General features: G+C 34.0%; 1 protein-coding gene across 2 annotated transcripts in view; it reads right to left on the bottom strand.

The window, feature by feature from the left end:
• Positions 1–18,622, bottom strand: part of LRRIQ3 (leucine rich repeats and IQ motif containing 3) — a 233,547-nt gene that overhangs the window by 110,498 nt on the left and 104,427 nt on the right. For both annotated transcript variants that reach the window (XM_029231188.1, XM_029231187.1), the window contains one exon: positions 5,625–5,781. In XM_029231188.1, the coding sequence (XP_029087021.1) occupies positions 5,625–5,781 (157 nt within the window). The remainder of the gene's footprint in view (positions 1–5,624; positions 5,782–18,622) is intronic.

Genomic DNA, 18,622 nt, shown 5'->3' with positions numbered 1-18,622 from the left:
CAAAGAGCATGTAAGAATGTCATTACAAAGCTTTTTTCTTAAGACTTTCCTAAGTTAGTACAACATCCCAGAAACTCATTGATGATAAAGGCCACTTTCCAGTGTAAGGAAAGACTCTTCACAAAACACTGAAGTTAAAAAAATGAAATATCTAACCGTAAGTTTCTTTTTAACTCTCCACATAATAAAATAAGGTGACCCATTCCACATCTCCTGAATCTGATATGAGATCAATGCTCGCAATACTTTCTTAGTATCATCTACTGTTAAACTAAACAGAGAAGAGGGAAAAAGTCATTTCATTATTTTTTGGCTTCTAAAACTATGGAGCTGATTATTCTTTCTCCCTGCCCCCCTATTTACCTGAATTCAAAGTAGGCACAAAAAACCCCAAACTCAAATATAATTAGTTACTTGGATTTGTAAAATTAATATTAGCACAACTTCACCCTGCCATGCAAGCTGTGCTCCACACAACTCCAGGGAACGTCATCCACACAGACTGTGATGTAAATGCACTCATACAATGTGCAAAGCAGCAGCCCTGAGTAAGGTAAAGTCGTCTCGTTCCTCTCTTACTCACATAGGCCATGTGATTATAAATCATTACATTTTTTTAATAGTAAAAAGAGAACTATACCCCACTAAAAGATATACGGATGGCAAGTAAACATCTGAAAAGATGTCATCACATGTCATTAAGGAACTGCAAATTAAAGCAACAATGAGATACTATTGCATACCTATTAGAATGGCCAAAACCTACTTACACTGACAATACCAAATGCTGGTGAAAATGTGGAGCAAAAAGAACCTCATTCATTGCTAGTGGGAATGCAAAATGGTACAACCACTTTGGAAGATAGTTTTGCAGTTTTTTTTTTCAAAACTAAGCATCCTCATACCATAAAACCCAGCAATCAAGCATCCTTGTATTTATCCAAACAAGTTGAAAATTTGTGTGCACACAAAAACTTGCACATGGATGTTTATACCCACTTTGTTCATAATTGCTAAAATGTGTAAGTAACCAAGATGTCATTCAATAGGTGAATGTATAAATTGTTGTACCTCCAGACAATGGAATATTCTTTAGTTCTAAAAAGCAATGAGTTAATAAGCCATGAAAAGACATGGAGGAAACTTAAATGCATATTACTAAGTGAAAGAAGCAAGTCTAAAAAGGCTACACATGCTACATACTATATTATTCCAACTATATGACATTCTGGAAAAGGAAAAACTATGGAGACAGTAAAAATATTATAGGTTGCCAAAGGTTAGGGGAAAATAAGGATGAATAGGCAGAACACAGAGTATTTTTAGGGCAGTGAAAACTATTCTGTACAATACTGTAATGGTGGATATATGTCATTATGTATTTCTCAAAACCCATAGAAGGTACAACACCAAGAGTGAACCCTAATGTAAACTGGACTTTGGGTGATAATGCTGTGTCAATGTAGGTTCATTGATTGTAACAAATGTACCACTGTGGTGCAGGATGTGGATAATGGATACTGTACATATGTGGGGACAGGGAGTAACATGGAGACTCTCTATACTTTCTGCTAATTTTGCTGTGAACCTAAAAGTGCTCTAAAAATAATGTTTATTAACTAAGAAAAGAGAATTGCTAATATGGAATATAACACAAAATAGAGGTTCCTGAAGGCAATATTTCTATATTTATGTTATAAAAAATGGAGATAAAATGTTTTTATCCACAATGCAAAATCTTTGTTTTTATTATATAAACAAAACATGATTTCTGATTAGAAAGAATATACAAAATTGTCAGAAAGAAAGGAATAATCACCTAACATTCTACCACTTAAATAACCACTATTAACAGATTGATGATTGTGATTTTCATGTATTTTTAATGCATATGTGGTACAATTAAAAAGTTACTTTATATTTTTGAACCCTTATTAAAAATTATAATATATTAAAAGACAAACAGTTCCTCAGGTATGTATGTGTGTGTGTGTGTGTGTGTGTGTGTGTGTGTGTGTATATATATATATACACACACACACACCTTTAAGAAAATGTATTTAATAGTAATCAATGGAAAGCGTTCACAGGAGGATTATCTTCGAGTATATTTTGCTCTATTTTGTTTTACAAAAATGGTATTCAACATGGAATGTATATAGTTCCATCCATATTAGTTATGAGAAAAATGAATCTTTGGAACCAAAAGAAAATCAATAAAAATATCTTAGAATTCAACCAAATCATCAGTTCTAAAGCAAATCTTACTTTAGTATAGATGACTGCTATATTATGTTTCCAGGAACTATAGAATGCCATAAAGGAGAAGAAGATGTGAACATTCAATGCGCTAGAAGTGGTTCAATGTAAGAAATCTCTTCCAGAGAAATTGATTGGATTGCCCTATGGATCTTTTTCCTCATTCTGTTGGTAACTAGGGAGGACATATGCACACTCTCCAGAAGATGAGTCAAGATAAAGGGTGTGAAATTCCAATATTAATGCTTCAAGGCAAGAGGGTGTTGCTCAAGTCCTAAGAAAAAATTAGATGATGATTCTAGGAGGTGGGCTGTCAAAGAAAACAGAGATACACAACACATAGATTTGTTCTATCTTTCCATGAGGTTATAACAGTAAGGGTTCCTGGCCATCACTCTTTCTTACCTCTTAGATGCTTTCTTTCCTTCCTAACAACATATGACTAAACCAGCTTAAGGAAGCTTCAAATGTGAGGGTGTGGAGGCAAGAGGAAAAGAGGGCAACTAATCTTCTCTGAGATAAATATATGGCAAATTTCTTTCCTCTGCTCTTAATCTCTGTCCTTTTGGCTATAATGAGTGTGACTTTCTTTCATACTATACCCCTTCTAAAATTCATGTTTGCAATATAGGAAATAACTATTCAAGATAAAAAAGCATGGGTAACAAAGAATATCTCATAGTCTAGCCCAGGTTACTAAAATATTGCAATGGAATTTTAGACCAAAGCCTCAGTTAGGAACTGCTTTGTTTGCTATTACTCCCAGTACATATATTTTCCTTGGTAACTTTTGAGTAAAAGGATTGACTGTGCAAAAGCAGATTTCAAATAGCCTTGGGTGCCCCAGCAAAACCCATCATAATAGTATCTAGATTTCCCTAAAATCCCACATAATAATATACAAATGTCCCTAAGGTTGATCTAATTGACCACCATAATTCTGTATTTATGTCAGTCTATTCAATAACAGAAGAAAAACCACCCTCTGACCAATATCTGTAAGCCATGGATAAATAATATCCCTAGCAATTGTTTTAGATCCTCAATGTCTTCTACTCCAATCCATTTTTTTATCAGATTCTTTCATCATGGCTTCTAACTTTTGGTTCTGTATATCATTTACAGTTTATTTTTGCACCATTAACTCTGGATGTTTATATGGACTTCTGGCTTTGCACCACAGTATTTCCTAAATGAATGTGACTTGAACTCACTCCTCTGGTTCTTTCCATTTTAGGTTACCATTAATATTGGAAATTTTAAGCCCTTGGGAGACCAAGCACGTTTCATCCCCAAACAGGAGCAGATTCAGACAATGATTGCTTTATCTAATTACTGAAACTCGAATTCCATTCTTGATTAAGCTTTACATTACTTTGCTCACAGTATCTTTCTCTAATGCACTCCCAGTATTAAATGCTGATATTTTCTCAACCCCTCCCCTTTCCCTACTCCCTAACTCTTTTAATGTTTTCTGGATCCTAGGTTCTCTTAGGTATTCTATAGTATTAACTGCTCTCACTATAGCTTCTAATAAACCAAGCTCCAAGTCACTAAAGACTAGACATGTGAGTAGTAAAAATAATAAAAGAATAATATATCAACTGAGTGAGCTGAAGAGAAGACTAAAAATGAAGCTAGCAGAAGATGGAATGACAATTATATATAGAAGAAATAGATTCAAAGGTGAATCTTACAATGAAAAATTATTTCAGTTACTATAAGAAAGTGAGCTTTGAAGACTTCATAATGTTGTATGAATAGTAGCTATAAACAATGAAAAAAGCATAGGAAAATGTACATATTTATAGACTATGAAAGAATAATTTTTAATAAATGACATTAGTAGTGATACGGTTAGTAGAATTACTAATATCAAAGAGCTTTAGAAAACTCCTTATAATTAATATATTTTAGCAAAAGATTTATAACATTCAAAATGCTTCCAAAATCTTGAAATGGTATATTACATGTAACTTCATAAGTATTAAATAACATAACATTTATAATATATATTATTCCTATTTATGTATATATAATGGTCACTTGCCATAACACAACATATATACAAATATACATATATATGGATATGTATATATACATCTACATTTATATATGGGTGTTGGCTATCAGTATATCCAAATTGGTTATCAGTATACAACATACCCATATCCAACTTGGATATCAGTATACATCAGTGAAAGTCTTCTCTAAAGCTTATAAAAAGCAGGTGACATGCCTGAAATCAACATATTTATATTCTACAAAGAGGGCAAAAGACACTTCACATAAACTTTATAGAGCATACTATCATCTGGAGCAAATTAATACAGTTGGCACTGCATGCTAATGAGGAAAAAGTTTTGCATAAGATACATTTGCCTTTTAAACCTATGTTTTTATTCAATGGATAAATTTTGGTGGGATTTAAGGGCTTGAGGACATTACTGTACTATATCTAGAACACGTGTCCTCAATTACATTGAAATCAGACTAATGTCAGTCTGGACAGTTTGTATTCCCTTCTAATTATGTTAATGTAATGGAAACATTTGTAGCTCAGGCTATTCAGGTACAGGTGCAAATATGAAGGAGTTTACAGACAAACACAGTGCTTTATAAATTATAAAAAGTTCATTCCAGTTAATTATACAATAATGCTGAGTTTTCATTTTTACCATTACCTAATGGTAAAAGCAAAACAAAATTCTAAAAATAAAAAAGCACAAACTTTGGAGTCAGATGATCTCGAGTTAAATCCTACCAATGTCACTTAACTGTTTGGCTTTGGGTAAGTTAATCAACCCCTATGAGCCTTAGTTTCCCTAATCATAAAAAAAGAGGTAAAAATACCTCTTCCAGTATTGTGAAAAATATATTACATACCACATGCAAAATATCTAGCACAGTGCCTGGTACATAGTAGGTACTCAATAAATATACATTTCTTTCTATTTTTATTGTGTCCTTAAAGCAATAGATGATTTTACACAGAATACTGAGTGAATATTATACTATATGTACAATTATCAGCCTTTAATAAACTAAATATTTCTTTATGTTTTCAGCTACTGAGAATATATTTTATATTACTATTAATAACCACTTCCAATAATTAATAAGAGAAAGCACATATATAAAGCATAAATTATAAAATGGTTCTGTTAAGAGTGATTAATACATCACAAAAATTACATTTATACTACATTATGTGACTTTTATCACATCAAGAAAATCTCAAGCATAATATTAACAATAGAAGACATTTAAAAGAGATTAAAGAAATTATCACTAATACAATATAAACTATAACTATAGTGTCTTAAAAATATTTCAAAGAAAAGTAATAAAATAATTATACTTACATGTTTCCAACGTGCATACTTTTCTGTTATATTGGTTCCAGGATGAAATAAGAGATCCTTAAAGAGCTTATCTTCAAATCCTTTGTGTTTGTAAATCCATTTTTTTTCACTTTCACTAATAGTTTTTTCCTGATGTTTTTTATACAAGAACAAGTGGCTGAATATAAAGGGGGGGGGAGAACAGTCATTTAGTTTTTTTGCAAAAAAAAAAAGAAAGAAAACTACTTATGAGTTCACTTACATCTTACAAAACATAGTGGTAAACTTAATGTAATATTTGTTTTCATATTTTTACTATATAAAGCTAGGCATTAGGGCTGGCTCATCAACATTCATCAAGGGATGAATGAGTGCTGAGAAATCTCTGGGGACATGAATGCACAAACAATTCTGTAACTATATCTGGCTATGCATTTTATAATATAATGTCAGAGAGAACATGACTAAATTATCTATAGAAATATGTTAACCAATATAAACTTTTTTTATCTTTCTTCTCCAGTAAAGAAATAACTTCTTATTTCCACCTAGGAAAACTACTTTACAGCAGTGCTGTCCAAGAGAATATAATGCATGCCATAAAGTAACTTAAAATTTTCTATTAGCCACACTAAGAAAAAAGTAAAAAGAAATAGGCGAGATTAATTTTAATACATTTGACCCTTGAACAACACAAGTGTGAACTGCATGAGTTCACTTATATATGAATGTTTTTCAGTAAAAATAGTACTATACTATCTGTTATTGGTTGAACCCACCACACTGCGGAACCCGCAAGTACACAGGGACAAGTGTAAAGGACTAGAGCATCTGAAGATTTTGGTATCTGCAGCAGGTCCTGGAACCAATCTCTTGCAGATAGCAAGCGATGACTGTATTACGTTTTATTTAACCTAATGTATTCAAAATATTACTAGATAAATGGCATCAACAAACTAATATCACAATAGTAAAATACTAAATATTAGCTCTGTAAGATCAAAAACAAGGGAAGGATAACATCTCTCACCCAATCTATTCAACATTGTACTCAAAGTCCTACTCAGTCCAATAAGGAAATAAGAAGAAAACCATATACCAATATAATCTTTGAATACAGATGCAAAAATTCTAAATGCTAATAAAAAGAATCCAGCAATGTAAGCAAAGAATAATAAGACTATGACCAAGTATTACAAAGCTCATTACATAAACAATTTAATGAAGAGAAAAATGTAAGAGTATATAAATGAATGAAGAAAGTCATTGGATAAAATTCAGCAGCCAATCTTTATTTTAAATTTTTTGTAAGAGAGGATATCAAAGTAAACTACTTCAATATCATGAAGACAGATTACCAAAAACCAATAATATTCATTATATGTGATAAAAGAGCAAAATCATTTGAATTAAAATGATGAAACAAGTAGGAACTTTACTGTTACCATTATTATTAAATAGCAAAAGAAAAACAAAAATGACCAAGGAAAGCAATTTTTCCATTTCTCAGATTTTTAAAGTGGGCTCCACCTGTTCATTCCTTCATTCAAATATTTTCACTGATGATCTACAAATTAGTTAGGGTGAAATATATTGAGAATAAAACTTATACTGGTTCAAATAAGACAGAATTTTACTTTTCTCACATGCAGTCTACACTGGTGGAGCAGCGCTGCTCCATAAAATAATTCAATCTTGCCTCAGCATACTCAAAGACACTGTCATTAACCCACATGACTAATGCATTCCAGCCCATGGGAAGGGAAAGGCATGAAAACAAAGGGGGTACAGTTACCATTTAAGTATTTGAAGCAGCAGTTGTTGTAATTAATTCTGTTCACTTACAAATCTAACAAAAACATAGTCAGATGAACACACTTAGCTGCAAGTAAAATTGGTTAACAAAATCTCTAGTAGTTACTCAACTGCAAAAAGAAAAGAATGGATTTTCAAGGAAAAAGTAGTATTTTGAAAATGACCACTATGTGCTCTCTGAAGAGAAGAAAGTCTGTAATACCATGAATGTTATATTCTCTAATAAGTAGAGTTAGACAATATAGAAATAAAACACTAAATATATAATAAGTGAATTGCTTTTCACATAGGCTGGATTGGGATAGTGTTGCTAAGAGGAAACAAGTTATAGTGAGAATCTCAGAAAAACATTCTAGTAAAGCAAATGACAAGTACAAAAGGCCAGGTGGAAGTATGCTTAGGGAGGCAAGAACACGCTTGGCATGTTTGAAGAACAGGAAGGTCACTGGGATGGACAGTTACTGCAGAGTTTTAAGCAGAAGAGTGGCTTTGAGATCAGATAAGATCAAGATGGTGAAGTAGGAGGATGTGGAAATAACCTCCCCACAACGAACACATCAAAAATACATCTACATGTGGAACAATCCTCACTGGAAAGTAAGCAGAGACTGGAAGAAATATTCCTGTACAACCAAAGCTGTGAGAAAGATCCCCACAGAATCAGGTAGGAAGGAAGAGATGTGATCAGGTCAGGACCTGTGCCCCTGGGAGGAGACTCAGAAGAAAAGAGATACTACACAGGTGGAGACTCTCCCTGAGGAATGAGCAGTTTGAGCCACATATTGAGCACCCCAGCCCTGGGGTCCGACACTGGGAAGGCAAGCCCACTTGTCTGGTTCCAGGGCTGGTGGGACTAACAGCAGGGCTGTGGGAAGCCTGCTTGTGAGGAATATGCACAAACTCCCTTGCTCCCGAAACAGTGCAGAGGGGGTGGATTGAGACTGCAGGGTGGCTGGCTGATTTCCTGGAACTGTCCTAGCCTGTGTACCAACCTAAGGAGAGTGGTCACTCATGATGCAGCTCCACACTGGGGAAAGGGCTCTGTGGCTGAGGGACAAAGGACACTCAGACACAAAGCAGCAACTGAAAAAAGCAGGGGCAACCATTACCGGTGCTCACACAGGCAGTGCATTGGAAACAGTCCAGGTCCCTGCCAAGGCCGGACCACCAGAGCTTATGCCCCAACCCACACCAAGCCCACACGCTAGCCACTCTTGCCCCACCATTGCTTCCCTCTGGGGTGAGAGTGCCGGTGCTGGGTGTGGGAAGAGCAAACATTTAATGGGAACAGACAGAGCCGGCTTGAACATGACCCCCAGGGCTTCTGCTCCAGCAGCTTGGGACAGGCCCCTTCCACCAACAGGGTGGTGACAGCCACTGAGCAGAGGAAAAGCCCCAGCTCACTCATGGCTCTGGACCTAGCCACTCCTTCTCCAGCCCCACCTCCTACTAAGGTGATAGCTGCAAGCACACCTTCAGGAAAGATGTGACTAGTATTGTCAGATCTAGCTCTCCCATCAAGGCCACTGGGCACACACAGACTGTAGAGAAATGCTTCCACACAAGGACATTCTTTCAGGACTGTAATAAGTTACTGTTTCACCTAATTTCATAGAGACAGAGAAAGTTAAGCAAAATGAGAAGATAAAGGAATTTTGTTTCAATTGAAAAGGTAAGAGAAAACTCCTGAAAAACAACTAATGAAACAGAAAGAAATAATTTACCAGATAAAGAGCTCAAACCATTAGTAATAAGAATGCTAAATGAATTAGAGAAAATTATAGATTAATAAAGTGCAAATTTTAACAAGGAACTAGAAATATAATAAAAGAACCAATCAGAACTGGAGAATACAGTAACTGAAATGAAAAACTAAAAGAAAAACCAACATTTGCATTATAGGGATCTGAGAAAAAGAGAGAAGAGAGTTGAAAATGTATTTGATGAAATTATGACTGACAACTTCCCAAACATGAAGAAGGAAATAGATATCCAGGTACAGTAAGTACAGTGGGTCCCAAACAAGATGAACCCAAACAGACCCACACCAGGACATATCATAATTAAAATGACAAAAGTTAAAGAGAGGATTCTAAAGGTAGCAAGACAAAAACAAAGTGTCATATACAAGAGAACCCTCAAAAATCAGCTGATAGCCTCATAAGGCTATCAGCTGATTTTTATGCAGAAAAAATTACAGGCCAGAAGGGAGTAGCATGATATATTCAAAGTGCTGAAAGGGGAAAACTGCAACCTAGGACACACTACCCAGCATGACTATCATTTAGAAGTGGAAAGATGACTTCTCAGACAAGCAAAAACATAAAGAGTTCATTAATACTAAACCTACCCTAAAAGAAATGTTAAAGAATCTTTTCTAAGTGGAAAAGAAAAGGCTATAACAAGAAGAAAGAATCTATAAAGGAAAAATCCCACTAGTTAAAGCAAATACATAGTAAAGGATGAAAATCAACCACTTAAATAAGCTAGTACAAATATTTAAAAACAAAAAATTGTAAAATCAACTATCACTACAATAGTCAGTAAAGGATACACATGAAGATGTAATATATGACATCAAAAACAATATGTGTTGGAGGGGAGTAAAAAGTGTAGATATTTTAGAATGTGTTTGAATTTAAAGGACTACCCATTTTAAACAAATAGATATAGTTACAGGTCAACATATATGAACCCCATGGTAACCATAAATCAAAAACCTACAACAGATACACAAAAACTAGAAAGGAACACAGCATTCAATTAAAGAAAATCATCAATTCACAGGGAAGAAACTAATAGAAGAAGAAAACAACAGAGAAGAACTACAAAAGCAACCAGAAAATAAGTGATAAAATGACAATAAGTACATATCTATCAATAAGTGATAAAATGGCAATAAGTACATACCTATCAATAGTTACTTTAGATGTCAATGGACTGAATGCTCCAATCAAAAGACATAAGATAGCTGACTGAATTAAAAAAACAAGTCCTATCTTTAGAAAAAGTAGAACAAATTGAGACCACAGTTAGCAGAAAAAGTAGAAAAAGAATAATAAAATGATCCCAAAGTTAGAAGAAGGAAGAAAATAATAAAGATTAGAGAGGAAATACATGAAATAGAGAACAGGAAAACAATAGAAAATGTAACCAACCTAAGAGTTGGTTCTTTGAAAATATAAACAAAATCACAAAGCTTTAGCTAGACTAAGGGGAAAAAAAAAGAGAAATGACCCAAATTGACAAAATTGTAAATGAAAAATGAGACATTACAATTTATACCACAGAGACATGACACATCATAAGAGACCATTATGAACAACTATATGCCAACAAACTGGACAACTTAGAAGAAATTGAAAAATTATTAGAAACACAACTACTCGAAACAAATTAGGAATAAACAGAAAGTCTGAATAGACCAATTACCAATAAGGAGATCAAATCAGTAATAAAATGTCTCCCAATGAAGAGAAGCCCAGGACCAGATGGCTTCACTGGTGAATTTTACCAAACATTTAAAGAATTAGCACCAATTATTCTTAAACTCTCCCAAAAAATCAAAGAGGAGGAAACACTCCCAGACTCATTTTATGAGGCCAGCGTTACTCTGATACCAAAGCCAGATAAGGACACTAACAGAAAAGAAAACTACAGTTCAATCCCTGTTGAATTTAGGTGCAAAAAGTCTCAATAAAACATTAGCAAACTGAATTTAGCAGCACAGTTAAAGATCCTTCACCATGATCAAGTGGGATTTATACATGGGATGCAAAGAAGGTTCAACATATGCAAATAAATGTGATCCATCACATAAATAGAATGAAAGAAAAAAATCATATGATCATCTCAAGAGATGCAGAAGAAGCATTTGACAAAATTCAACTTCTGTTCATGATAAAAACTCTCAACAAATTAGGTATAGAAGGAATAACACAATAAAGGCCATATATAATAAGCACTCAGCTATCATCATACTTAATCATGAAAAGCTGAAATATTTTCCTCTAGAATCAGGAGTAAGACAAGGGTGCCCACTCTCACCACTCTTATTCAACATAGAACTGGAAGTCCTTGCCAGAGCAATCAGGCAAGACAACGAGAGAAAAGAAATAAAAGAAAACATAGGAAAATGTTGGAAAAGAGGTAAAATTATCTCTATTTGCAGATGACATGATTTTATATACAGAAAATCTTAAAGACTCCATTAAAAAAAACTGTTAGATATAATTGAAAAAGTCAGTACAACTGTAGGATACAAAATTAACACTCAAAAATCAGTAATGTTTCTACCACTATCGACTATATGGAAAAGAAATAGAGAAAAACATCCCATTTAAAATAGCATCAAAAACAATAAAATATCAGGACTAAACTTAACTAAGGAGGTGAAAGATTTCTACTCTGGAAACAATAAAATATTAATGAAAGAAATTGAAGACACAAATAAATAGAAAAGTATCCCATGTTCATAGATTGGGAAAATGAATATTGTTAAAATGTCAATACATCCAGAAGCCATCTACAGATTCAATGAAATCCCTATCAAGATTACAATGGCATTTTTCATAGAAGTAGGAAAATACCTCAATATTTATATGGAGCCACTATATACCCAAATAGCCAAAGCAATCCTGAGAAAGAAGAACAACACTGGAGGCATTACATGCCCTGATTTCAAACTATATTACAAAGTTATAGTAATTTAAAAAGTATTGTATTGACATAAGCACAAGCCCATATATCAACAAAACAGAATAAGGAGCACAGAAATAAAACCGTGCATATATGGGTCAATTAATTTATGACAAAGGAGCCAAGAATCAACAATGGTAAAAGGACAGTCTCTTCAATAAACAGCATTGAGAAAACCAAACAGCAACATGCAAAAGAATGAAACTCCTCCACTATCTTACAGCATACACAAAAATTAACTCAAAATGGATTAAAGACTTAAATGTAAGACATGAAATCCTTGGAAGTAAACATAGGAAAAAGGTCATTGGCATAGTTCTTGGCAATGATTTTTTGGATATGACACCTGTAGTACAAGCAACAAAATCAAAAGTAAACAAGTGGAACTACATCAAATTAAAAAGCTTCTGTGCAGCAAAAGAAATAAGCAAAAAGATGAAAAGACAAGCTACAGAATGTGAAAAAATATTTGTAAGCCATATATCTGATAAGGGGTTAATATCCAAAATATATAAAGAACTCATAGAACTCAGAAACAAACAAAACATGAATAATCCAATTTAAAAATGGGTAAAAGACCTGAACAGACATTTTTCCAAAGAAGAATTCCACATGGCCAACAGACACAAGAAAAGATGCTTAACATCACTAATCATCAGGGAAATGCAAATCAAAACCACAATGCAGTATCACCTCATACCTGTTAGAATGGCCATCATCAAAAAGACAACAGACAACAAATGCTGCCAAGGATGCAGAAGGGAAGGAAGACTTGTGCACTGTTGGTGGGGTTGTAAACTGATATAGCCACTATAAAAAACAGTATTAAGAATCCTCAAAAAATTAAAAGCAGAACTATGACATGACTCAGCAATTTCACTTCTGAACATATATCCAAACCACCCCCCACCCCCAAAAAAGCACCAACTCAAAATTATATCTAAACCACAGACATGCCTTATAAGAAATACTAAAGGAAGTTCTTCAGGTCGAAAGCTAGTGACCACAAACAGTAATTTAAATCCACAAAAAAAATAAAGAGTGCTGGTAAAAAATTGTGTAATTATAAAACAATATAAATTCAAATTTCTACTCGTTTCTTCTCTTAACTAATTTAAAAAACAATTGTATAATATAATATTTATATAATTGTATTTTGTCTAAAACATGTACAAATGTAATGTATTTGACAATAATAGCACAAGACAGCAGGTGGAAGCAAAGTTGTTTTGGAGTAATAAAATAATACTAGATGGCAATTTAAATCCACAGGAAAAAAATGAAAAGAACTAGAAATATGATAAATAGTATTGTCAATGTAACAAACTCAATGAATATATACTTGTTCTTCTTTTTTGCCTTAGCTCCTTTAAAGGACATAACACTTTATAAAGTGATAATTATAATAATATACTTTTGGTTTTGTATATATTTATATATATAATATGTATAACATTAATAGCACAAAAAGTTGGAAGAGGTGATAAACATATACAGAAGTAACATTTTTATTTTTATTTATTTATTTATTTTTGCAGTATGCGGGCCTTTCACTGTTGTGGCCTCTCCCGTTGCAGAACACAGGCTCTGGAGGCACAGCCTCAGCGGCCATGGCTCATGGGTGCAGCCGCTCCGCGGCATGTGGGATCTTCCCGGACCGGGGCACGAACCCGTGTCCCCTGCATCGGCAGGTGGACTCTCAACCACTGCGCCACCAGGGAAACCCCAGAAGTACATTTTTATATCTCACTAGACTTGTCACTATATACCTGAAATAAATAAGTTCAGATGTATATTCTAAGCCCTAGAAAAACACCAAGAAAATAACTAAAATTATACAATTAAAACATCATGAAAGAAATTTAAATGTTACACTATACAATATTTACTCAATACAACAAAAGTAGTATAGGAGTATGAAAGGAACAAAAAGATATGAGACACATCTGTGAATGATGTTAATATTTAGGTTTATCTTAAATTATCTTATGTTTTCGATCTCTTAGATTATTAAATTTACATGGCTCCTATTTTAAATATAATTTTACTTTTTAATACATTTTTCTTTTTAAAAAAAATTCTTATTTAATGACTTATTTTTATAATGACATGAGGTAGATCCATAGATTGAGAAGAGGTAAAAATCATTTCCACAACCTGTTGATATTAAAACGCAGTTTCCTTTTCATCAGAGTTATTTATTCATTTACTCTTTCATTTATTGCTCAAACACTTATTCAAAATGCACTGCTCTAGACTCTGGGAATATTTGTAAAATTCCAGAGTTCCTGGTCTTATAGAACTTACACTGGAGGAAATTCTTGGCAGTAGATTCTCTTTTTCCTTATAATACGAATTATAAGGGAAAAATCTTAAAAAGTAAGTTTTAAAGAGATCACTTATTTCAGTTCAAAAACATTTGCTTAATACTTATATTCCATTTTAATTTTACTTGAGGATCTCTAAGTAATTTTCCAGTTAGGAATTGTCTTCTTATTGACTACTGGCCAGAGGACCTGAATCATCTGGTCTCCTTAAAAACTCTCATTAGAAAATAGAAAATAGTTCTTGAGTTTAAAAAAATGTGGGTTGGTTGTAAAACTTAGGTTTGCCTCTTTCATATGGGTTCATTAATCCATCAAGATTCTTCTTGGACAGTGTGAGACGGTCTAGATCTTAAGAAGTCAAGGAAAGTTGGGGTGGGTGGTTGTCCACAGCAGTATTCACATTGACTCTAATTTTCTAAGATTAAAGGCTAAAATGTGAAAATAAAAAAAGTTATGGTATATGCCAGAGTTTAACTTAGAACTGAACCCAGTGAAATTGTAAGCACATTTTATTTGAGTATGCATGTATAGATTACACTGGAAATAATGCCTATAACTTTCATCAGATTTTCAAAGGAATCTGTGACACCCCCCCCAAGTTTAAACCTTGAAACAGACATTAAAATAAATAAGAATGTTCTAAAAGAGTAGAGGTATCAAAGTAAATAACAATAAAAACGATAAGAAAAAGCAAGTCTCAAACATTTAAAATGCATAACGGGTCAGCAAGATGACAAGGAAGAAGCCCTGGGCCCCCATTTCCCCCCAACAAACACACCACTTCAGCAACAATTCAGGGACAAATTCCTATTGTGAGAAATCCACAAGCTGACTGAAAGGCTCATGCATCCTGGTGAACATGAAACTAGGCTCACCAAAGCAAGTAGTGAGATTCAGGACATCCTTTCTTCAGAATCCCTACCCCTGGCACTGTACAATATGATCAAGAAGAGAACTCCTAGCTCCCAGCTTCTTCGAGGGGAGGGAAAGAGCTAGTTCACATATCCAGTGTCCCCAACTTTTCCGAGGGACCTCTTCAAAGGGTTGGCTTCTCTCTTGCCATTCTCAGATCTTTGATAGTCTGACACAGTCTAGCCACCTGGAGGAGAATGGAGACAGATGCTTGGGTTGGTAGATGCCATAATTCCTTTCCCCTGGCTCACCACTGAGTAAGTCGACAGAAACCACAGAATGCCACAATTTTTCTTGGGGCTGCCCAAAGTACTGGCTTCTGACTTGCTAACAGTTAAGTGCTGATAAGACCTGGCATAACCTAGCTTCCTGGGGACTAGTGAGAGTAGAGATGGAGATCTGGGTTGGCAGTCACCATATCCCTTGCTCCCAGTTCAACACAGAGCAAGTAGACAAAATGTCTAGCTCTCAGTGTCTCCCTGAGCAGGTGTGGAAACACTTAATTGCCCATCAACAGCAGAACGGATAAATAAAATGTGACATATGCCTAAAATAAAATATTATTTAGGCTTAAAAAAGAAGCAAATTTTGCAATATGCAGCAACATATATGAATCTTGAAGACATTATGTTAAGTAAATAAACTGGTCACAGAAAGACAAATACTGAATGATTCCACTTACATGATTCACTCTGTCCTTTTATAACTCTGGAAAATTGGAATCATATATTAAGGAATACTATAATGACTTGAAACCTGATGACTAGAAAGCTAACATAAGGCCCCATAAATAGTTTCTAAAATGAAGACATATATTCACCAGATCCAATGCTCCTCCCCACTGATCAAAGATCCAGAAGAAATGTTAGGAAAAGAAACTGTGATTCTTTTCTATGGGATTAAGTAACAACACAAATTATTAATTACTAATTTAAAATTCAACATAGGTATTATAAATAACAAAATTACAGGATGATTGTTTAAAAGTTAAGTTTGACTTCTTATAGTTTGCTGTTGGTTACCTGGCTTCATCAGGTATATCAAATTATTAAAAAATAATCATTATAGTCAGTAAAACAAAAATAGTCATCTTTAGAACACTTATATCTCAAAATATGATATTATAAAGAGAAGTTAATACAGGAGCAATGATAAATGATTATAATTTTCCAGATAACTTTTACAGTGGTTGAGAGAAAAAATATAGATAGATGTTAAATGTATGCATAGAAATATTAGTAGTTGACACAGCCTTTAAATACTTCCTCCAACCACATTCACCCAAGTGGCTCATTACATTAAATAAAGTTTACTTAATGATAAGATTCTCATCTAGAAAGTATGAAGCAAATTTTAATAAGGTCTTCTTTATTATACTTATTAGCAATAGTCATATTACTAGCAGAAGTAATACAATAACAGCTATTATATTCATAATATTAATATCACATAGTATGACAATTACTACTACTAGTAATAAAATGATAAAAAATAGAAATTTATATATCCATTTATATGCCAATTCAAATTCCAGAAATTGCTTCTAAGTACATAATAATGAATATGCATAAATATATGTTTATGGATTTTTATCCCCATAATTTTTATAATTTGGAGAAAATAAAAACAACATTAATGTCCAACAGGAAAGCTCACCTAAGTAGAATATATCTATTTAAAAGAATACATCTAGCTATTAAAAATTCTTATACAATAACATTCAACACTACAGAAAATAAAAACAAGCATGTTAGATAATAAGAGGTATAAATACAATCATTTTTGTAAAAAATTATATACATATATATACATTTAAAGAAATACACACACAGACACAGATTATCAGTCTTTACCATTCCCTCTCCTTACGCACCATTGCCCAACCCCCATCTACACATTTGGTTGTATATTTTTCCCTTCCTCACATGTATACAAACTTTTGCCCTTGGTTTTTTTTTTTTTTTTTTTTTTTTTTTTGTGCGGTATGCGGGCCTCTCACTGTTGTGGCCTCTCCTGTTGCGGAGCACAGGCTCCGGAAGCGCAGGCTCAGCAGCCATGGCTCACGGGCCTAGCCACTCCGCGGCATGTGGGATCTTCCCGGACCGGGGCACGAACCCGTGTCCCCTGCATCGGCAGGCGAACTCTCAACCACTGCGCCACCAGGGAAGCCCTTGCCCTTGCTTTTTATAAACACTGGATTTTGCTATATATATTTCTTTGTAACTTGCTTTTCTCTTAATAATCACTGAAATCTCTGTTAAATAGATTTTAGAACTGTTATTTTTTAACAACTGTAGAGTATTTTATACTATCTCTGAATCATAAACTTTCAACACAGGATACATAAGTTTTTCTAGGTTTTTTTTTTTTTTTTTTACTACAAATAACACAATCTTGCTCCCAGCTTGCCCCTCACAACTCTCTCCTCTCCCATCTCCCTCCCTCTCTCCCTCTCACACACACATACACACACACACTTTATCTTTCAAGTAGAAATTTCAAGAAGTGTTATTGCTGATGTGAGAGTGCATTAGTCAAACTTCAACAGAGAAACAGAACAAATATACGGCGAGGAGAGAGAGATTTTAAGGAGCTGGTCCGTGCAATAATGGGAGCTGACAACTCTAAAATCTGTAAGGCAGGTCAGCAGGCTGGAAATTCAGGGAAGAGCCGATGCTGGAGTCTTGAGTCCAGAATCTGCAGGCTGGAAACTCAGGCAGGGTTTCTACCTTGCAGTCTAGAAACAAAATGCTTCACCTGGAAATTGCAGTCTTTGTTCTTAAGGGCTTCAACTAACAAGATGAAACCCATCCACAACATGAATGGTAATCATCACTCAAAGTCTACTGGTTTAACTGTTAATCACATCTAAAAAATACCTTTACAGCAATATCTAGACCAGTTGGGCATCATAGTCTAGCCAAATTGAGACATAAAATTAACCATCATGGGGAAGGGGGCAGGGACAATGAACAGGCGGAACAGATATGAGTTTTAGGGCAGAGAAAATACTCTGTATGACACCATAATGATAGATACATGTTATTATACATTTGTCTAAACACATACAATGTACAACACCAAGTATGAACCATATGGACTTTGAGTGATTATGATCTGTCAATGTTAGGTTCATCCTTAAATCCTCATAAGAAACATTATCACAATTTTTAACCTTTGTCAATCTGTTAGAAAAAAAAATGGTATCTCATTGCTTCTTTAATTTGCATATCTTTGACTATTAATGAGATTAATAATCTTTTCATA

Source organism: Monodon monoceros, unplaced genomic scaffold, assembly GCF_005190385.1.
Source record: "Monodon monoceros isolate NGI ecotype Baffin Bay Population unplaced genomic scaffold, NGI_Narwhal_1 Super_Scaffold_18, whole genome shotgun sequence".
Classification (NCBI taxonomy): domain Eukaryota; kingdom Metazoa; phylum Chordata; class Mammalia; order Artiodactyla; family Monodontidae; genus Monodon; species Monodon monoceros.
This window is presented reverse-complemented; position numbering and strand designations above follow the sequence as displayed.